The sequence below is a fragment of the Vulpes vulpes genome, chromosome 10 (assembly GCF_048418805.1).
Source record: "Vulpes vulpes isolate BD-2025 chromosome 10, VulVul3, whole genome shotgun sequence".
NCBI classification, from domain to species: Eukaryota; Metazoa; Chordata; class Mammalia; order Carnivora; family Canidae; genus Vulpes; species Vulpes vulpes.
The window spans coordinates 51,286,597-51,303,690 of record NC_132789.1 but is presented as its reverse complement, the minus strand read 5'-3'; the positions used below and the strand labels follow the sequence as shown (position 1 = coordinate 51,303,690).

At 58.4% G+C, this 17,094-nt stretch overlaps 1 protein-coding gene and 1 long non-coding RNA gene across 3 annotated transcripts; one reads left to right on the top strand and one right to left on the bottom strand.

Moving 5' to 3' along the window:
* Positions 1-553: 553 nt before the first annotated feature.
* Positions 554-14,865, bottom strand: TAL1 (TAL bHLH transcription factor 1, erythroid differentiation factor). 2 transcript variants are annotated; one of them, XM_072724072.1, is made up of 5 exons: positions 14,603-14,865; positions 12,899-13,054; positions 9,135-9,569; positions 7,877-7,971; positions 554-4,035 (listed from the first exon to the last, which is right to left on the bottom strand). In XM_072724072.1, the coding sequence occupies exons 3-5, from the start codon at positions 9,566-9,568 to the stop codon at positions 3,581-3,583; spliced, it is 984 nt and encodes a 327-aa protein (XP_072580173.1). In that variant the 5' UTR covers position 9,569; positions 12,899-13,054; positions 14,603-14,865; the 3' UTR covers positions 554-3,580. The 2 variants fall into 2 exon arrangements, with proteins under 2 accessions (XP_072580173.1, XP_072580174.1); XM_072724073.1 differs by having other exon boundaries at positions 12,899-14,865.
* Positions 14,866-15,124: 259 nt separating this feature from the next.
* On the top strand, positions 15,125-16,864 carry LOC140594200 (uncharacterized). The gene is made up of 2 exons (XR_011994814.1): positions 15,125-15,438; positions 16,523-16,864. It is a non-coding gene; the product is annotated as an uncharacterized lncRNA (long non-coding RNA).
* The last annotated feature ends 230 nt before the right edge of the window (positions 16,865-17,094 follow it).

The window sequence follows — 17,094 nt, the reverse complement described above, 5'->3', positions numbered from 1 at the left end:
CAGAACCCAGAGCCCTTGGCTGTACTGGCATTCCCATTCCTAAGCCTCCATTCACTGACCACTACCCCCAAAGACTCAGCCTGTCCCAGAGCCCTGTCTGAGACCTGCACCCCCGCCCCCCAACCCTGAAGAGCCACACACATAAGAGTGCAGCCTCCCTTTGAGTCACTGGGGCACCTGGGATCCTCCTCTGCTGGGAGTAACTTGATCTGTCCTGAACCTATGATAAAAGCAACCACCCCAGCCGGCCGGCGGGCCCTGGGAGCTGAACCCGACACAGAGGGGACCGTCTGTGGGATGGCCCTGAGCCCAAAGTGTAGGTGCAAAATGCTCAGAAGAGTCCCCTTCTGTGAGGCCGGGCAGAGGGAAAAGAATGGAACCCTGAGGGGCGGGGGGGGGGAGCCTCAAGGTATGGGGCAGGATCCCACCCTGAGAGGACAGCTGAGTCCTGGAGACCCCTCCATTTCAGGAGAGAGAGACTCTTGCAGGCCCTTCCTTTCACAATCCCAACTCCCAGGCGTGGCCATGCAAGATGCAAGGACAGAGTCCAGGCCCCTCTGTAAAACTTTTATTTAGAAATCTTCCCAATATATCCTTATATATATACACACACATCATCACCACAAGGGTTGTGTCGCTAAAGAGTCACGCCCACAGTGTTGGCCTCCGGGCTGTACAAAGGTCGAGGTACCTGGAGCGCTTACTCCTCTTCTGCAGAAAAATGCAGAGACCAATGCAACGCATCACGTACAGTACAACAATGAAGGAAAGTGCTGGGCCCGCCCATAGGAACGATGCGCTATGTACACGGGCATGGGCGAGCCTTCGGCGGGGGGCCACGTACCATCGAAATCACAAGTACGACCAGACCACCCCCAAAGGCCGAGATAGTTGTCGGCTGACTACAGATGCTGGGCCCTTTGTTCTGTTCTCAGAAAAGGATAAAGGTTGTACCATCTTGTCGTTTGCCACCACCGATAAAAGCATATGAATTTTCCCGAAAAGATGGGAATCCCTCCAGTCCTCACAATCATCTCTGTTCTCCTCGCTTTTTTCCCCTTTACATCCTTTCCTCTAGCACAGATATTATTCTCGGAATGTTGCCATTTCTTCATAGGTGATGAGGCGGAGGAAGGAGAAGGGTGTGCTGGGAGGGGTGGGGAGGTGGGTGCAAATGAAAATTCAAATTTTGGATCTTCTGTAGGTCTTACAAAGACATGAGGCTTTGCCCATCCCGACCCAGGCCCATTTGGGGAAGCTGTAATGTCTTACACATTTTGCCCATATCTTTTTCCATTCTCATTCCTGTGCCTTCCCTTGGAAGGAGACACAAATGAGGTCAATCTGGAGAAATGAAGACAATCAGGAAAACTCAAGTAAAAGAGGTTTGGAACCTAAATTACCCAAATGCGGCACAGTCAGGCAGACTGGCCCACTGCTCAGGCCCTGGACTCAGGATGGGAAGCCCCACTGCAGGAATGATCCTGAGGGCAAAAGAGTTCTTTCTGATCTCAAAATGCTTCTGCTTTCATGATTCCATTTGGTCTATACACTGCCCTAGGAGACAGGCCAAGCGAGGGTATTTCTGAAAAACTGACATTGAGAAGGTAACTTATCCACGTGATTCTGCATGTCTGAGAGAAGAGGAAGCCAGAAGCTTGAGTTCCCGGTAGAATGTGTGATCCATCTCCAAGCACCTCTCCATCCATCCATACTGTGGCCACTTTTCACTCCCAAGTCAAATTAATCCACCAGGAAGCAAACGCAGCCTTAGGACTCGGGACAGGTGCTCCATCTTTAGACAGATGGGATTCCTCACAGGAGCTTCCAAGTATTGCAAAGAAACCAGTCCTAATTTCATCAAGATATGATGTTGGGGGTCTGAAATGGACAGGGAGTCTGAGTGCTCCAAAGATTACCATGTTGCTCCCCTACTCATAAACTGGACCCCACAACATAAGAGGGCGGGGAGGGAGCCGGCCTCATGCCCTGTCTGCATAGGGACTGTTTTCCCTCTAGCCTCAAAGACGAAGCCTCGTGAGAGGTGGCTGCGGTGACTTGAGGGTACAATGACGGGTATACAGGACTTGTGTGGAGTCTGTCTCATGGGTTTGGAACACACGTCACAGGCAGGCCTGGCCTTAAGGAAACCATGTCCCACCATCTGGATTGACACAAGAGATCAACAAGGGGCAGTGGTCCACTCTACAAAAAAATTCTTCACTTTACAAAAGGACTTGTGGTAGTATTTCTTTAAAAGATGAAGGATAAGGGTTTGATTTACAAAAATTTCATGTACAACTTTTGGAGGGGGGCACTCCTATTGCAGTAAGCCAGCCTCCCATACACACCCCAGATGGCTGAAAGCTGTATAATTGAGGGGTGTCGAAGATTCTGCTAAGTGAATGTGCATTTGTCTAGGTCTCAGCCAGGGCCTCCTCTCTGACGGGTTTTCTCACGCCCTAGAAGTGGGGCTGGAGTCTGGATCATATCAAGACCTAAAGATCCCACCAGTAACCGAAGTCAAGCAAAAACCCCAAATGCCAGGATTTCGTAGGACGGGGTTTATGCAAGGCTGGGATCAGACCAGACCCTCACCAAACAGACCCCGTGGAGCAGGAGAGGAGGACACGCAGACGGGGCTGCACATCCACATGCCAGCACACGCCCAGCAGCACACTGGCATTTGCTCACCGCGTGAACAGTGATGGGGAGCTGAGAATACAGGCAGGAAGGTCTGAGACACCGTCAGGATTTGAACCCACAGCCCCAAACAGCTCTTGCTCAATTTCACTCTCATCATTTTCCCTCTCTCTGCCTTCACATGATGATGCCTGACAGGGCAGGCTCCCGGCTACACTCAGTCCCCACAAGGATTGGGAAGGCAAGTCTCTGTGGGGAGAAAGCAGAGCTTTGATCCCCGGGGCGAGCAGTAAGGGCTACTGGGTTTCTGACCCTCTGGCCCAGCTAGTCGAGAGCAAGCTGTCCACTAGCCATCTTCTTCCACCAAGCCCTGTAGAAGGCACCTCGAGGCTTGTGACTCTGCAGCAGCTGGCAAGCTAGGTGACCCAACATGGGCCTGGGCGAAGATGGGGCTCACCCAGAACTGGGCGGCTACTGGGTACCTACGTATTTGGACAGAGTGGCCACACTAGCCACACTAGCCAGCTTGGGAGGGGCTGAAGGCAAGGCAGAGGCTGCTGGATGCCCCTAGTGAGAGCTGACAACCCCAGGTCTCAGCAAAGACAGGGCCCCCAAGCTCCAGGCTGAAAGCCCCGCCAGTCGAACTCCTTACTTACTTGAGAAGTCTTAGGGTTTGGGGGGAAGGGGAAGACCGTGCCGTCTTCATAAAAAGTACCTACCACTTTGCTCCATTTTTCTGTTTTCCCACTGAGGCAGGAAACAGGAAAGCCACCCCAGGGCCAGTTAGGGCTTCACAAAGTTCAGACATCAAGGAAAGCTCATCAAGTCCACCGCTGGGCTTCAGAGCTGCCCCATCCTCACCCGACCTGCCCCGAAGCCCACAGTCCCAGCGGCCTGAGGGTGCCCTCCTGGCTGGTCCTGAGTGGTCCCGGCCCCATCACCGAGGACCCGCTCCATCAGCGGCTGGCAGCATGGCAGGGTGCAGGCTGCGTGCCGTGTGCTTGGGCACCGGCTCTTCTGTGTAGCTGTCCGGGCTGGCCGCTCCGTCCAGCGAGCTGCCACAGCTGGAGTTGGGGGACAGCACGTCCTGCAGGAGGTCGTCGGGCGGCGCACCGCCCCCTCCCCCACCGCCCCCTCCGCCAGCCCCCACCACGGGGTCCTTGCCAGGCTTGGCCCGCTGGGTACCCTCCTCCTCCTGATCATTGAGCAGCTTGGCCAGGAAGTTGATGTACTTCATGGCCAAGCGGAGGATCTCATTCTTGCTGAGCTTCTTGTCCGGGGGATGCGTGGGGATCAGCTTGCGGAGCTCGGCAAAGGCCCCATTCACGTTCTGCTGCCGCCACCTTTCTCGGCTGTTGGTGAAAATGCGCCGCACTACTTTGGTGTGGGGACCTGGAGGTAGGAGGACGGGAGTTCAGAAAAATGAGATGGAGGTCCCCCAAGGCACCTTCTCCCATGGGGAGGAAGAGAAACCACCCATAGGGAGGCTTGGGAAACCTAGAAGGCCTTCTTGCCTTTTACTTAGACAACTCCTACTCAGCCTTTGAACCCCAGTTCCTCTGAGGATTCCCCTCGACCCTACCGGACCAACCTCACCAACTACCAGGCCCTCCAACCCCTGGATCTCCAATCACCTTTTTTTCAAAAAAAAAGATTTATCTATTTAAGAGAGAGACAGAGTGTGTGCGGGGACGGGGGAAGAGAGCATGTGCAGAGGGCGAAGGAGACAGTGTCTTTCTTACAGACTCCGTGCTGAGCGTGGGGCCCAACGCTGGGCTCCGTCTCACCACCGTGAGATCACGACCAGAGCTGAAACCAATAGTCGGACACTTAACCGACTGAGCCACCCAGGGGCCCCTCCATCACTTTTGATCATTACTGTATGTGTCTAATGCTCATCTCCCTCGTGGGGCTGCGAGACATTTGAAGACAGGGACCATAGGTCATTCGTTCATTCATTCACTTGTGCCAAAAGCCATACAGCACTAGTGAGAAGGACAAACTCTGGAGCCAGACTTTCTGGATTGAATTCTAGAGTATAACTCACTAGATAGTGACTTCCGGCACGTTACTTAAACTCTCTGTGCTTCAGCTTCGTCATGTAAATTGGGGATAATACTAGTAACTAAAATACAAGACTGTCACATGGATCTAATGACTAACCCAGGTAAAGTCCTTAAGCCAATACCTGCCTGAGATTAAACATCCAATACACGTCAGCTATTATCATGCATCCATCAGTTATTTACTAATCACCAGGCACTGTGCCAGGCACTAAAGACAGGGCCCCTGCCCTCACGGAGCATACATTTTAATGGTGATGACGGGTGAACAAGTAGCAAACAAATAAAAATGAACAGGAGGCTGAATGTAATAACAGATGGGGGAGAAGCCACCACATTTAGCTCAGGTGGCTGGGGATGGCACACTGGAGAAGGTGATAGCTATAAGGTAAGACCTTAAGGCTGGTGAACAGCCAGCCAGGAAGGGAAGAGGGAACAGTATGTGCAAAGGCCCTGAGCTGGAAAATGGCTGAAGCCAACTTACTAATTAGCATGGGTGTGATCAGAGTAGGCTGGCTCCAGACCCCACAGGTCTCTGCAGTAAGGGTGGGGACTGTATACTAAGGGTGATGGAAAACACAGAAGAGGCTGATCATGCTGGCAGGTGGGGGGAACGGAATACAGAGCAGTGGCGAGAGAGAGAAAAGGACCTACCCTGTGGCTCTCTCCCCAGGAGAGAAGCGGAGATAGGGGCCATGCAGAGGCAGAGCCGGAGGCTCTAAGCAGGTGTCTGAGGGCTGCCTCGGGCTCTCCATGTCTACGTGCAATCTCCGGACTTGGCCAATATTTAGACTGTATTCATATGCTAAGACTTGTGGGGCAGCGGCAGACACCAGCATGCACAAACTGAGCACCTATGGTGTTCAAAGCCCCGCACAATGTCCAAGCCTGACCTGGATTCCCAAAGCCAGAGAAAACAGAAGAGGGCCCTGCTAGTGCTCCCAAGTTCCTGGGCTGAGGTGGCTGCTCCCCTCCCCACACCTCAGTGGGGAGGGGAGAAAGTGGGGCTCCAGAAAGCCACCAGGAAGCTCTGTGTCCTGAAGGAACTCCCAGTCCCAGGATATTTGTTTTCCCTCTTCGATAACCCCAACCTGGAGAACCAGACCTCAGAAAGGAGAAACTAGGGCAGGGGAGAAGAGGTGAGGAGGGCTCGAGGCTGCACCTCGGAACCCCCCCCCCACCCCCCGCTAAGGAGACTGAGGCCAGGATGGCTCATCCGTGCCAGCGCTTCTTGCTTGGTCCTCTTTCTCTCTCTTACTTGCACCTGCACACGTATACACGCATGCACACACATATACACACACACCTGAGATCCCTGAGAGGATCACTCACCCCTGGCCCCCCGTGCCTCTGAAAGCTGGCTCTCCAAGCCCCCATAGGGCCCAGCCCAGCTGACTCTTTGCCAAAGACCAGACCCAGGCTGGGAAAAACACAGCACACCTGCTGGCGGTCCTATCCTGGGCTGCTGCAGAGGAAATAACTCGATGTTCTCTGGCCTCCACACCAGACAGAGGGGCGTCCCTCAGCTGTGACATAAGGAGGACTGTCCCTGCCCAGGAGGACGCTGAGGGAGCTCCTGGGTGGGGAGGGGGCCTTACAACTGCTGTCCCAGTTACAGTTAGCAGAACCTATCCCCAGCCAAGCCCTAAAAACACTTTATCCCATTGGACTCTCAGCAACCTGTGAGGTTCCCCCCTTTACAAATGAGGAAAATAAGAACCAGAAAAGTTCAGCAGCAGGAATCCACACCAACTTCCGCTTCTTCGGACTCTTTGGTGAAATCTCTGGTTTCAAACCTCCATGGACATACGTACTCTGCATACCACACAACATATACCCTCCTCTTCACCTCCGTTTTTGTTTGTTCCTCTCTGGCACCTTCCCAGAGAACCATCTGCCTCTCTGCACCTTCCTCTTCCCTAGTCTGTCCATCCCTCTGCGGCCCTGCCTCTCTGCACCTACTCAGTGTCCAGACAGTACAGGTGACATTTATGAGTAATGGCTTCCCTATACTTCTGCACTCCCCCACAAACCCTCACCCCCCTTGCCCCTTCTCCTGCTTCCTCTCCTCTGTGCCTGATTCTCATTGCTTCTGCCCTCTGTGCAAAAGGCCTCTGCCCTGGAGAACTTCGGAGCAGGATCAGCTCCAAAGTTCCAGCAGTACTGACAACTCATCACCCTTCCTTCTTGGACCGACAGCTCATGCCCCAGGCTGCTCAGGGCTTATGAGGTCTGTTCCTTGTCCAGACTCCAAGCCCCATCCCCTCCAGAACACTACAGAGGACTCCTCTCCAGAAGCTCCAGCTCAGTACATGTCCCTCCTACTGACCCTTGATTAAATCCCAGTCTGGCCTCAAGGCCTCAGGTGGCCTTCCTACAGGAGCCCCAGGCCCCACGCTGGCAACTCCAGGGTTGGGCTCCTGGTCCCTGGCTCTGAAGAGCCTGCTCTCCTGCCCCCTGGTGTTGGGTCCCATCTCCTACATCAGGTCAACCCTGGGAAGAGGGACAGGATACTCCTAATTTCCCATCCATCCAACTCCTTCCCCAAGTTTAGCGCCCAAGACTACTCAGGTAGTTCACAGGAGTATTGGCGAGGGCCTTCTGGGGGACGCAGGGGAGGACGGCAGGGTAGGATCTATGATGTCAGGAAGGGAATGCCAGGTCTCAGCCCTGGGTATGGAACAGGGGCCAAGAGGGTCCCACAAAAAAGGGACCTGAGATATGGACCTTGATGGCGCGATTCCAGGCAGGGAGCAGACTCCAAAAAAGGCCTTGGGAGGAGGTACAAGAAATCCTTGAGGCTCGGTGCTCAGAGGCAGGGAGCACCATGTGTGCTGCCCTCCCCTGGGATTCTTGCCCAGTGTAGGAATGGGGACTAGAGCGCGGAAGACGCCAGCTGACCCTAGAGGTTTGTGCTAAATGCCACCCTGTGTCCTCACTGCCATGTTCCCTCTTCCCAGGACGGTGAGGATGGCCCCCAGCCCCACCCATGACTTGGCCAGGTCCTGGGGCAGTTGCAGGGCAAGGACTCCAGCAGACTCGGATTCCCAGGTAGCCCCACCCCCAACTATGTGAGTCGCCTAGGGAGTAGTCCCTGAAGATCCGGCCCCTGCTGAGGCTCTTGGACCAGCGGGAGGGGTGAGTACAAAGGAAGAGGCGGGGAGACTCACCGTCTGTAATCTCCATCTCATAAGGGGAGGGCCTCCTCTTCACTCGGTTGCTGGTGGCGAACATAGGGAAGGCATCTGGCTCCCCAAAGAACCCACTGTGGAAGGGAGTAAGCAGAGCACAAGCTCACACGCAGGTGGAGGGCGGCGGGCTCCTCAGCGATCCCACGGGCTCTGGGCGCCCACCCCACCTCGGGGGGAACACAAGGGCCACCCTGCTCCCTTCACACCTGAGTCCGGGATAGAAGGAGCATCCCACACAGACAGCCACACACAGTCACAGAATGCTCCCACTCTCTCCCCTTGGGGAGGCAAGCGAGGGGAGAAGGGGCCCCATGCCCACACACCGCTCCCCACCCTTCACAATCAGAAGTGAACACACAGAGCAAATCCAAAAATGAACACTCATGCTCCCCAGGCAGATGTACTCCCCTTCCCAGACACAAGCACACAATCCACAGGCACCTCCCCTCCCGCACAGGTACTCACACAGGCAGCTGTGGCCTTCACACCTAACGAACGACGTGCAGCCCTAGCACTTCACAGGACACACTGCCCCCGCCCCCACAGATCACCCCACCTGCAGCCCGCCCCATGGGGCCCGTGGACAGACAACAGAGAGTAAACCTGGCCTCACCACTGCTCACATGCCCCTCACTGCCCTACCTGGGCTCTCCATAGCTTCTTCCTCCTCGGGGTCTCCCACTAGCTGCCCCCATTGTCAACCCTTGCCTCACCTTCCGGTCTCCACCCCAAATCTACCCCTATCTCCCCACCATCTCAGTGGCCCCAGCAGGGAAATGGACACCTAAACTGGGAGGGGAGGGCAGGCCCCAGCCCGGAGACCACAGCCCGGGCCAGGGGCAGAGGGGCCCCAGAGGGGAGGAGGATCCCCGCCCCACCCGGCCAGCAGTTCGGGGAGGGAGCCGTCCGCAACCACCCTCAGATCCCTTCCTCTCACCTGTCCGCTGAGGGCTGCAGCTTCCAGAAGGATTTCAGAGCAGCGAGCGCATTCAGACACATTCTCACCTGGGACTCCCACTCAGGCGACCCCTTGGGTCCACACCCCACCCCAGCACACACACACCCCAACACGCAGCCCGGCCCGCGCTCCCCAGGGCGGACCCTCCGCGTTACGCACACCGGCTCGCGCGCCCGCCCCACGGAGCCCCCGCGCACACGCACACCCGCCCCGGGGCTCGCAACGCCCCCCTCTTCCTGCGCCCGCCCCCCCCCCCCCCGGTCGTCCCCCGGGCCTGACCTGCCGAGCGAGGCCAGCGGCTGGCCCAGGCTGTAGAGCAGCGCGCGGCCGGGGGCGGCGGGGGCCGCGAGCGCGGGCGGGCTCAGCTGCACCATGCGGCCGTCGCCGGGCAGCTCCGCGGGGGCCGAGGCGGGCGCGGGCCCCGGGGGCCGGCACAGCTCGGTGGTGGGCACCCGATGGCGCGCTTCGGCCGCCGCCGCCTCGCGGCCCTTTCCGTCCCGCGCGGCGCCGCCCCCGCCGGCAGGGCCGCCCCCCGGGCCTCCGCGCGCGCCCAGCTCGATGACCGGGGGCTCCGCGGGGGCCGCGCGGCTCGTCTCCTTGGCGACGCCGTTGAGCAGGACCAGGTGCGGGGGGGCCATGCGGGCCTCGGCCGCGTCCCGTCCCTCCGGCGGGGGGTCACTGCGCGCCGCCTCGCCCGGCGGCCGCTCCGTCATCCTGCGGGCAGACAGACAGACAAGCGGACGCCCGCTCCGACAGCCGCCCGCCCAGAGCGGTGCGCCGGGGGCCCAGCGGGATTCGCGCCCCGAGACGTGGAAGAGGCGCGCTTGGCGCCACGTGGACAGGCGGCCCGGCTGGGACAGCGCGGGGCCGCCTGCGAGACCCAGGGCCTGGGGGCACGGAGAACGACGGCAGAGACATTGGAAGAAGAGGAATAGAGCCAGCGAGAGAAAACAGAAGGGGAAAAAGGAGGAAGGAAATGTAGAAAGAGGCGAGAAAGAAATACCATCTCGTCCCCCTGCTCCCGCTGCAGGGGAAGAGGAGGGAACAAACCCCCTGACCCTGTTCTTCCCGCCCCCCTTTAGGTTTTGGCGGGGAAACTGTGGCGCAGAGGTGGGGTGTTTTCCAACCTCTCTGGCTTCTCAACAAGTAGGGAACTCAGGGAAGGGAGGCTAGGAGGCCTGGGGTCCCCTGTGCCCCAGAGGGCGGGGACTGCCGCTCTCCCTTCCACACACACACACACACACACACACACACACACACACACACAGTCACCCCCTGCAGGGGCTGCCTGTCCGCACTGAGCAAATCCACGTGTATTCTGTGCAGCTGCTGGGAACCCCAGGGGCCATTTACACCCACCTAGACCAGAGATGAGAAACCAGGAAGGGAGGATGATCCTAGCACTAAGTCCTCCCCAACCGCACATTGCACCCCCTTATGCTCAGCTGGACTCAGAAGTGAGATGGCGTCTGGAAGGGAGGCTTGGCTGAGTGGGTATGGAGCCCAGGCATTTGGAAGCCTCCTGAGGCCACCGGGGTCGAGGCTCCCACCCACCAGCGGGAAGAGGTATCATGAAGGCCCTTGAACTCATCCATCCCCCTCTCCTGCCTGCATGGTCTTCTGAGAAATGGGAGCAATACTTCATTGATGCACCTAAAAGCAGTGTGCAAATGCTCAATAAACATTATTATTGGCAAGAAGACTGAGCCAGCAAGGGGACTGCCTTGCCCAAGGTCACATGAACCTATCTGCCACAGAGCCACAGAGCGGGACCAGAACTGTGATCTCACTCTGTCTGCGCTATTCTCCTGTATACACTCTCCCATGGATATCCCTGGGACTGGGGATACTCCTTCTCTCCACAACCATACACCAGGGTGACCTGTAGAGGCTCTAATCCCCACTAACGCTCATTGGGGTTGAGGTTGGAGGGGGGGGCTTCCGTCATCCTACTAAGATGTCAGTGGAGCCTGAGGCCCCAAAAGAACCAAAAAACCATGAGACTGGTCTGGAGCCTGGAGTTTGAGGGTGCTTGTGAGTTATTTTAATAAAACACACACACACACACACACACACACACACACACACACACGAAGCCTGTCAAGTTGACTATCAACTCCACAGGCTTCATCAGATGTTCAAAATAAGGCTTCTCCTCTCAGAATTAGATGATTGGGATATTTTGTAGCAGAAAATACACAAAAATCCAATTCAGCCCCAAGCAGAGTCCATCTAATTGCTCACAGGCAGCCATTCCGCCACTGCATGGCCCTGGACCCGGGCTGGCCTGGGAAATGTCCTTCCACCCCAGGAGAGAGATCTGACCCTCTGAAGCCTCTTTGGGGGCTCAGCAAAATTGCCACCAGACACACAAGGTGATGGATAATGGCCATTTGGATTGCCCTGGGTCTGCCAGCAACGTGGGCTCACCAGGAAACAACCGAATTCCCCAAGACCTGGTGTACGTGAGCCGCCAAGGCAGTGGGTCTACAAGGCTTCATTGGAAGGGAGTTTACGATTATGGCGGAAACAATAGATCCATATCCACAGAATGGGACTGCCAAGCCACCGGCCACTAGAAACGCAGCCGGGGTATACCAGGCCAATCCTCCCGGCTCCCCTGCAGCAGCGAACTGCACCAGTAACACCATCCTGTGGCAAAATATACAAGCCCCAATGTGCTGGTTCCCTACCTTACTGTCCCCACACACGGTTGTGTGCCCAGTGACACGTGCTGCAGCCCCAGCTTCTAACCAAGAACAAACAAACGGTGCACACTGCGATCACCAGACTGAGTTCAAGCTCTCCTTATGACACATTTATACCCTCTGATTAATTCCGAGGCTTCATGGAGGCGTAGATCCCCGAGGGGCAAGAGGAGCACATATTCCAGATGAGTTGACCCTGGCCCCCAATGCCCTCCCCAGCCGCCTATAAATATCTATATCTCTGAGGCTCCCTGTGAGAAACCTTTGATTGGTCCCCAGGGTCTGTGGCCAACCTCTCCCCGCCCATCCCCGGACCTTAGGAAAACCCGGCGGGCCGTTCAGCAACCAGGATCACCCAGGCGAGGGGGCCGTGCTCCAGAAAAAGCCAACAGAGGACTCGTAAGCACCTTTGGTTGTAGGGGACTAAACCCCATCACCTGGCTTGGGCTAAGATTACTGGAAAGAAAGCCCGAGTGATTTTTGTTTGTTCATTTGTTTTTATTTGGGGAAGATGAAAGAGGGGGGAGAAGCTCTTGAACAGAATCACTCTAGACTATTTGACCATTACAACTCCTCTTTGTGCGGCCCAGAACCAGCTCGCAGCCCCCAACACCGGATCCTCATCCCCTGTTGCCAGATGGCCGCAACACTTCCGTTTGTTTCTGAGCAAGACAAGGATCCCAGGAGCTCCTAGGGGGCAGGCACAGGGTCCGGGGCAGCTCCCCATTCCCGGCAGGGAAAATCTCTCATAGGAAAACAGCCTCCGCGGGTACCTAGGGTAAGAGCTAGCTAGCTCCCTATCCTTCATAATGCACCCACACCCGAACGACCCCCTGGGGGAGCCCCAAGCATGCACGAGAACCAAAATCACCCATGAAGAGAGCCAACCTCCCTGCCACTACGGGAGTGGAGGCTGTTGCAGCACAGCCCCACCCTAGGCCTGAGGCCCCGGCCAGGGCCCACTGGAGTTGGGACTGTGCTAGCCAGGATGGCCGGGCCTTCTTCCTGCCGGCGGCCCGGGGAACACACAGCCTGCACCACCCGGATATAGCCGCCCCAAAGTTAGGAGGCTTGTGAAACACCCATGGAACCAGGACTGATGGGAGCGGCCTGGGGGACTAGGTCCAGCTACGTACGTGTTTTAACCCGAGATCGAAAAGGTAAAGGGCCCTGCTAGAAGCCACAGGGGCATGGATCCCAGATTCCCAGCTCTGGGTTCGTCCTCCCCTCACCCAATCCTCTGTCCTACGCCTCCTCCAGCCTCCTCCACCCCAGGCCAGAACCCAAGGTCTTCCAGGACACTGTTTCCACCGATACTATTCCCCCAAAACTCACCTGGGGCATATTTAGAGAGACCGGCCCCTCTGAAAAGGATCTCCACTCCGCCGGAGAGGGGCGGGAGACCAGGTCCAAGTTGTGGACGGGGGTCTCTGCTTTCCCCCTCTCTCGCTGACAGACCAGCAGCTAGGCCACGGTGTGGTCCTGGGCAGTCTGCCGCGCCCAAAGCCAGTTTCCAGGAAAGATGGGGGTGGAGAGAAAGAGGGAGGGTGAGAGGGAGGGAGAGAGAGAAATGGGGGTCAATGGCTGGGAATTACCTCCTGTCCTCGCCAACCAGCCCGGGGAACTGCGGTCGGCTTTCTGCCCCCACCCTGCAGGTGTTAGAGGCCTCCCCCCAAACCCCCTTAAAAAAGAACCCTACACCTGACCAATCAGAAATAACTATTTACTCCAACAACAACAACAACGAGCTCAGCACAGACTGCCCGAACAATTTCGGGCCCTCTGACGGGACGTCTGGTTCAGCACTGCGGGCTGGGTTTGTTTTCTAAGCACTGACGTGTCTATGCGGTTGGCTTTGGAACCTGGGTTGGGGGACAGCCATGGCCACAAGGCCTAGGGTGAGCGGGTGGGGAAATGTGTGTTGGAAAAGGGGAATGTGGTTTCCAGACCCTGATCTGCGGGGAAGAACCTCCGAGGCCCCGTTCTCTCCTTGCCCACCTTTAGCCCAAAGCGAAACCAGAACCCAATTCCAAAGGGTACTTTCCCACAGGAATGGAGTCAACAGCAGGGATCGAAGAGAATGGGGGGGGGGGGGATACGTGATCTATGTAGGTCCCCTCTTTGCTTCCTACTAATAAAAGAAAGAAAGAAAGCCCCTGCCTTCCTTTCCACCATCCCCACACAATGATTTTCAATTTTTCAGTGTTCATTAGGGGAGAATTCTAATAATTCCTTGCAGCAATAAACAAGGCAAAGGGAGGGAGGGTAAAAATCCAATACTGCTTCCCAGTGTGTAGTGTAGTGAGATTTAGGTTGCTTCCTCCCCCCCCCAAAAAAAGGGGTTTTGTTTAATTTGTTTTGCCTAAATTGTCCAGTTTAGGATTCCACATCGAAATCCTAGGTTAATTCCAAAGGACTCCCTTTGGAAGCCCCGGCTTTGGTGGAAATATGGGAATAATTCTTCCTGCGGTTTCAGTCCAATGCGGGAGATTTTCTTTCTCCTCTTCTAATCCAGGTGGGGGGAGGGGTAGGAAGAAGGGCGAATCCACCCGTTCCCGCGTCTCAGGTCCCGGTTCATTTTTGCATTATGACAGGGTCTCCGTGCCCGTCCCTCTCTCCATTTTCTGTCCCTACCCCAAACCCAGCAACTTAAAAAAAATAAAAAATAGAGCCGGGGTGGGTGGGGGGGACCGCGCTGCTTTGTTATCGTTTCAACGAAGCTCAAAGGGACAAGCCGCTTCGCTTCTGAACGATAACTTTAATTAAATACAACGATGGTGGTGCTGCTGGTGATGATGGCGATGGTGACATCAGTAGCCACAAAAACTGGCAAAACAAAATCCCTTTTCCCCCCCGCAGCGAGGGCAGCACGGACCCCATCGCTGCACAAAGCCCGGCCCTGTCCCCCCGCAATGCCGCTCTCCCGGGGAGGGGACGGAAGAGTGTTCCCTGGACACCGCCGCAGGGTCCCCACCCGAGGCGCGATTTCCTCCCCCGGCCTCTCCCCGCAGACCCCGCGCAGGTACCCGCGAAACTGACCAGAAACGGATGAAGCCCGGGAGCGGCCGAGGGCCGAGGCGCGGCCCGGCGAGCGCTGCTCCGCTCCCAGCCGGGAAGAGCCCGCCTCCCGCCGGCCGAGCCTCAGGCGCCGGGGCCCCGAGCGGCCTGCGGACAGCGCGGCCGCCGGGCGGGCTCCGACTGCCCCTCCGAGCCAGCACCGGCTTCCGAATACATCATAATTTGGAATAAAATGTGAAATCCCTCTCCCCGCCCCCTCGCCGCCTCCTCACCTCGCGGCCCCAGCTCCCGCTCGCCCCCCCTCCACCCCCCGGCGATGTGCAAATGCGCTTCCAGAGGACGCAGGCCGCGGGCGCTCGGCCCCGCGCGGGCAGGACCACCCGCGGCGCAGCCCGCGCGCGGGGAGCGGGGCGCGGGGAGCGGGGCGCGGGCGCGGGGCGCGGGGCGCGGGGCGCTCACGGCCGGGCCCGCACGATGCCCGGCGCGACCTCGCGGCGGCGGCCGCCCCCGGACTCGCGCCCACCGCGGTCGGCATCCCGCGCGCCCGGCACGACAGCCAGGCCACCCAAGCGCAGGCGCGAAGGCCGCACAACCCCACGCGCGGAGCCAGACCCCCGTCGAGGAGGCCACCAGGCACAGGCGTGCGCGGCGATGCGCACGGAGGGGCCCCAAGAGCCCAGGCCCGCGGCGCAGAGGGCGCGGACACCGTCCCACGCGGGCACACCCCGGCCTGGAGGGCCGCCTCGGGAGGGGTCGGGGCCGCCGGCTCGCACGCGCACTCACAATCCCACCGCATGCACACAACCACCGGGAAGAAATGAAAACCAACCACCGCCTCGCGCATTTCTGTATATTGCGTAAGGAAAAAGGGGAAGGAAGGAAGAGAGTCTCCGAGGCGGGAGGGGCGGCGGCGAGCGGAGGGCGTCCGCGCAAGGTGCCCCCCGTCCAGGGGCCGGAGGGCGAAGGGGGGAAGGCCTCCCGAGGGGGGCGGGCGCCACGGCTGCGGAGGCTGCGGAGGCTGCGGAGGCTGCGGAGGCTGCGGAGGCTGCGGAGGCTGCGGAGCCCGCGGGCCGCCTTCCCCCGCCAAGGGCCGGAATGCTCACGTTTCGCCGCCACGGGGGCCGCGCGTGGCCTCGCTGCGGCCGGGTCCTGGGCGCCGAGCCCCCGCCCGCCCCGCCCCGCCCCCGCCCCCGCCCCGGGTCCGCGGGCGCCGCGCGCTAATCCCGCTCCCGTTCCCGGCCTCGTTAGCATGGGCCGAGGCGCGCCGGGGCCGCGTGCGCCGCCGAGATAAGGCGCAGCCGCGGGGCCGCTCGCCCCCGATAAGCGCCTCGGCCATTATGGGCCAAATGATTCATTTTAATTTGGCAATTTCACCGGAGGGAGCGGGGGGCTGGCTGCGCGGCGCCGGGAGCGGCTCCGGGGCGCGCCGCGGAGAGAGGGGGCGCGCGGGCTGGGGCGCGGCGAGCCCGGCCCCGTGGGACCCCGAGCCCCCCGGGACCCGGGCACCCCGCGACCTCAGTCCCTCGGCCTCCCAGACACCTTCCTGCGGCGACGCTCACCGCAGAACTCCGTCCCTGCCCCTCCCGGCACTCATTCTTTCTCCGGCGTCCTAGCCGCCCGCGCTCCGACGGGCAGGGCCTCGCCGCAGAGCTCCCCGGCAGCGCCCCTGCACCGCCGCCCTTCAGCCCGGCTCTCCTCGCTCTGAAACGGGGCGCGCTGGCCTCCAGGGTCACGGACGGAGCTCGCGTCCGGGCCTCGTGGAGGGACAGCTGGTGTCAACGGAGCGGTTTAAGGGTCCCTTCTGCGGAGTTCCAGGCCGAGCCCGGAGCCGGGGAACGTCCCAACCCCCATTGTGTCCGAAACATTTTAATCCTGCTACAGAAACACCATTGGAAGCACTGTGCAAACACCAATTCCTTTCGTTCTCCCAACCAATCCTAGGAGGCTGGTGCTACTCCTACCCTCCACGGAGCGATGAGGAAACTGTGGCACAGAGACGCGGAGAAACTTTGCCTATGTGACGGATCGAGTGAGCGGGGAGCCTGGGTCAGAAGCAAATTTTAGGGGACGCCTGGGTGGCTCAGTAGTTGAGCATCTGCCTTCAGCTCTGGGCATGATCCCCCGGGGTCCGGAATTGAGTCCCCATCAGGTTCCCTGCAGGGAGCCTGCTTCTCCCTCTGCCTATGCCTCTGCCTCTTTGTGTGTGTGTCTCTCATAAATAAATAAAATCTTTAAAAATATAAAAAATAAATAAATAGATAAATAAATAAATAAAGCAAGCAAGCAAGCAAATTTGGCATCAGAATCCTCTCTGGAGCCCAGTTGAAGAAGAAGGGCCACTAGAGCCCAGGGGAGGACAGATCTGGTCTCAATTCATTGCAGGGACCACGATCTTACTATGGGGTAGAAATCTGGGTTCAGTGAGGAGTGTGAGCGACTGGGGCTCAGCCTATGGAGGGGACCTGGTTTCATTCTCTTACTGTGGAGTGGAAACAGCACAGGCTCAAATCTTG

Bases quoted from the DNA above. Each gene is read 5' to 3' on its own strand.
- TAL1 (XM_072724073.1), bottom strand. From the start codon at position 9,568: ATGACGGAGCGGCCGCCGGGCGAGGCGGCGCGCAGTGACCCCCCGCCG. The intron at 7,972-9,134 runs GTCAGGCCCGGG...TCCCTTCCACAG, and splicing joins CCGCTGGCCTCGCTCGGCAG to TGGGTTCTTTGGGGAGCCAG. The intron at 4,036-7,876 runs GTGAGTCTCCCC...TCCTACCTCCAG, and splicing joins TGAGATGGAGATTACAGACG to GTCCCCACACCAAAGTAGTG.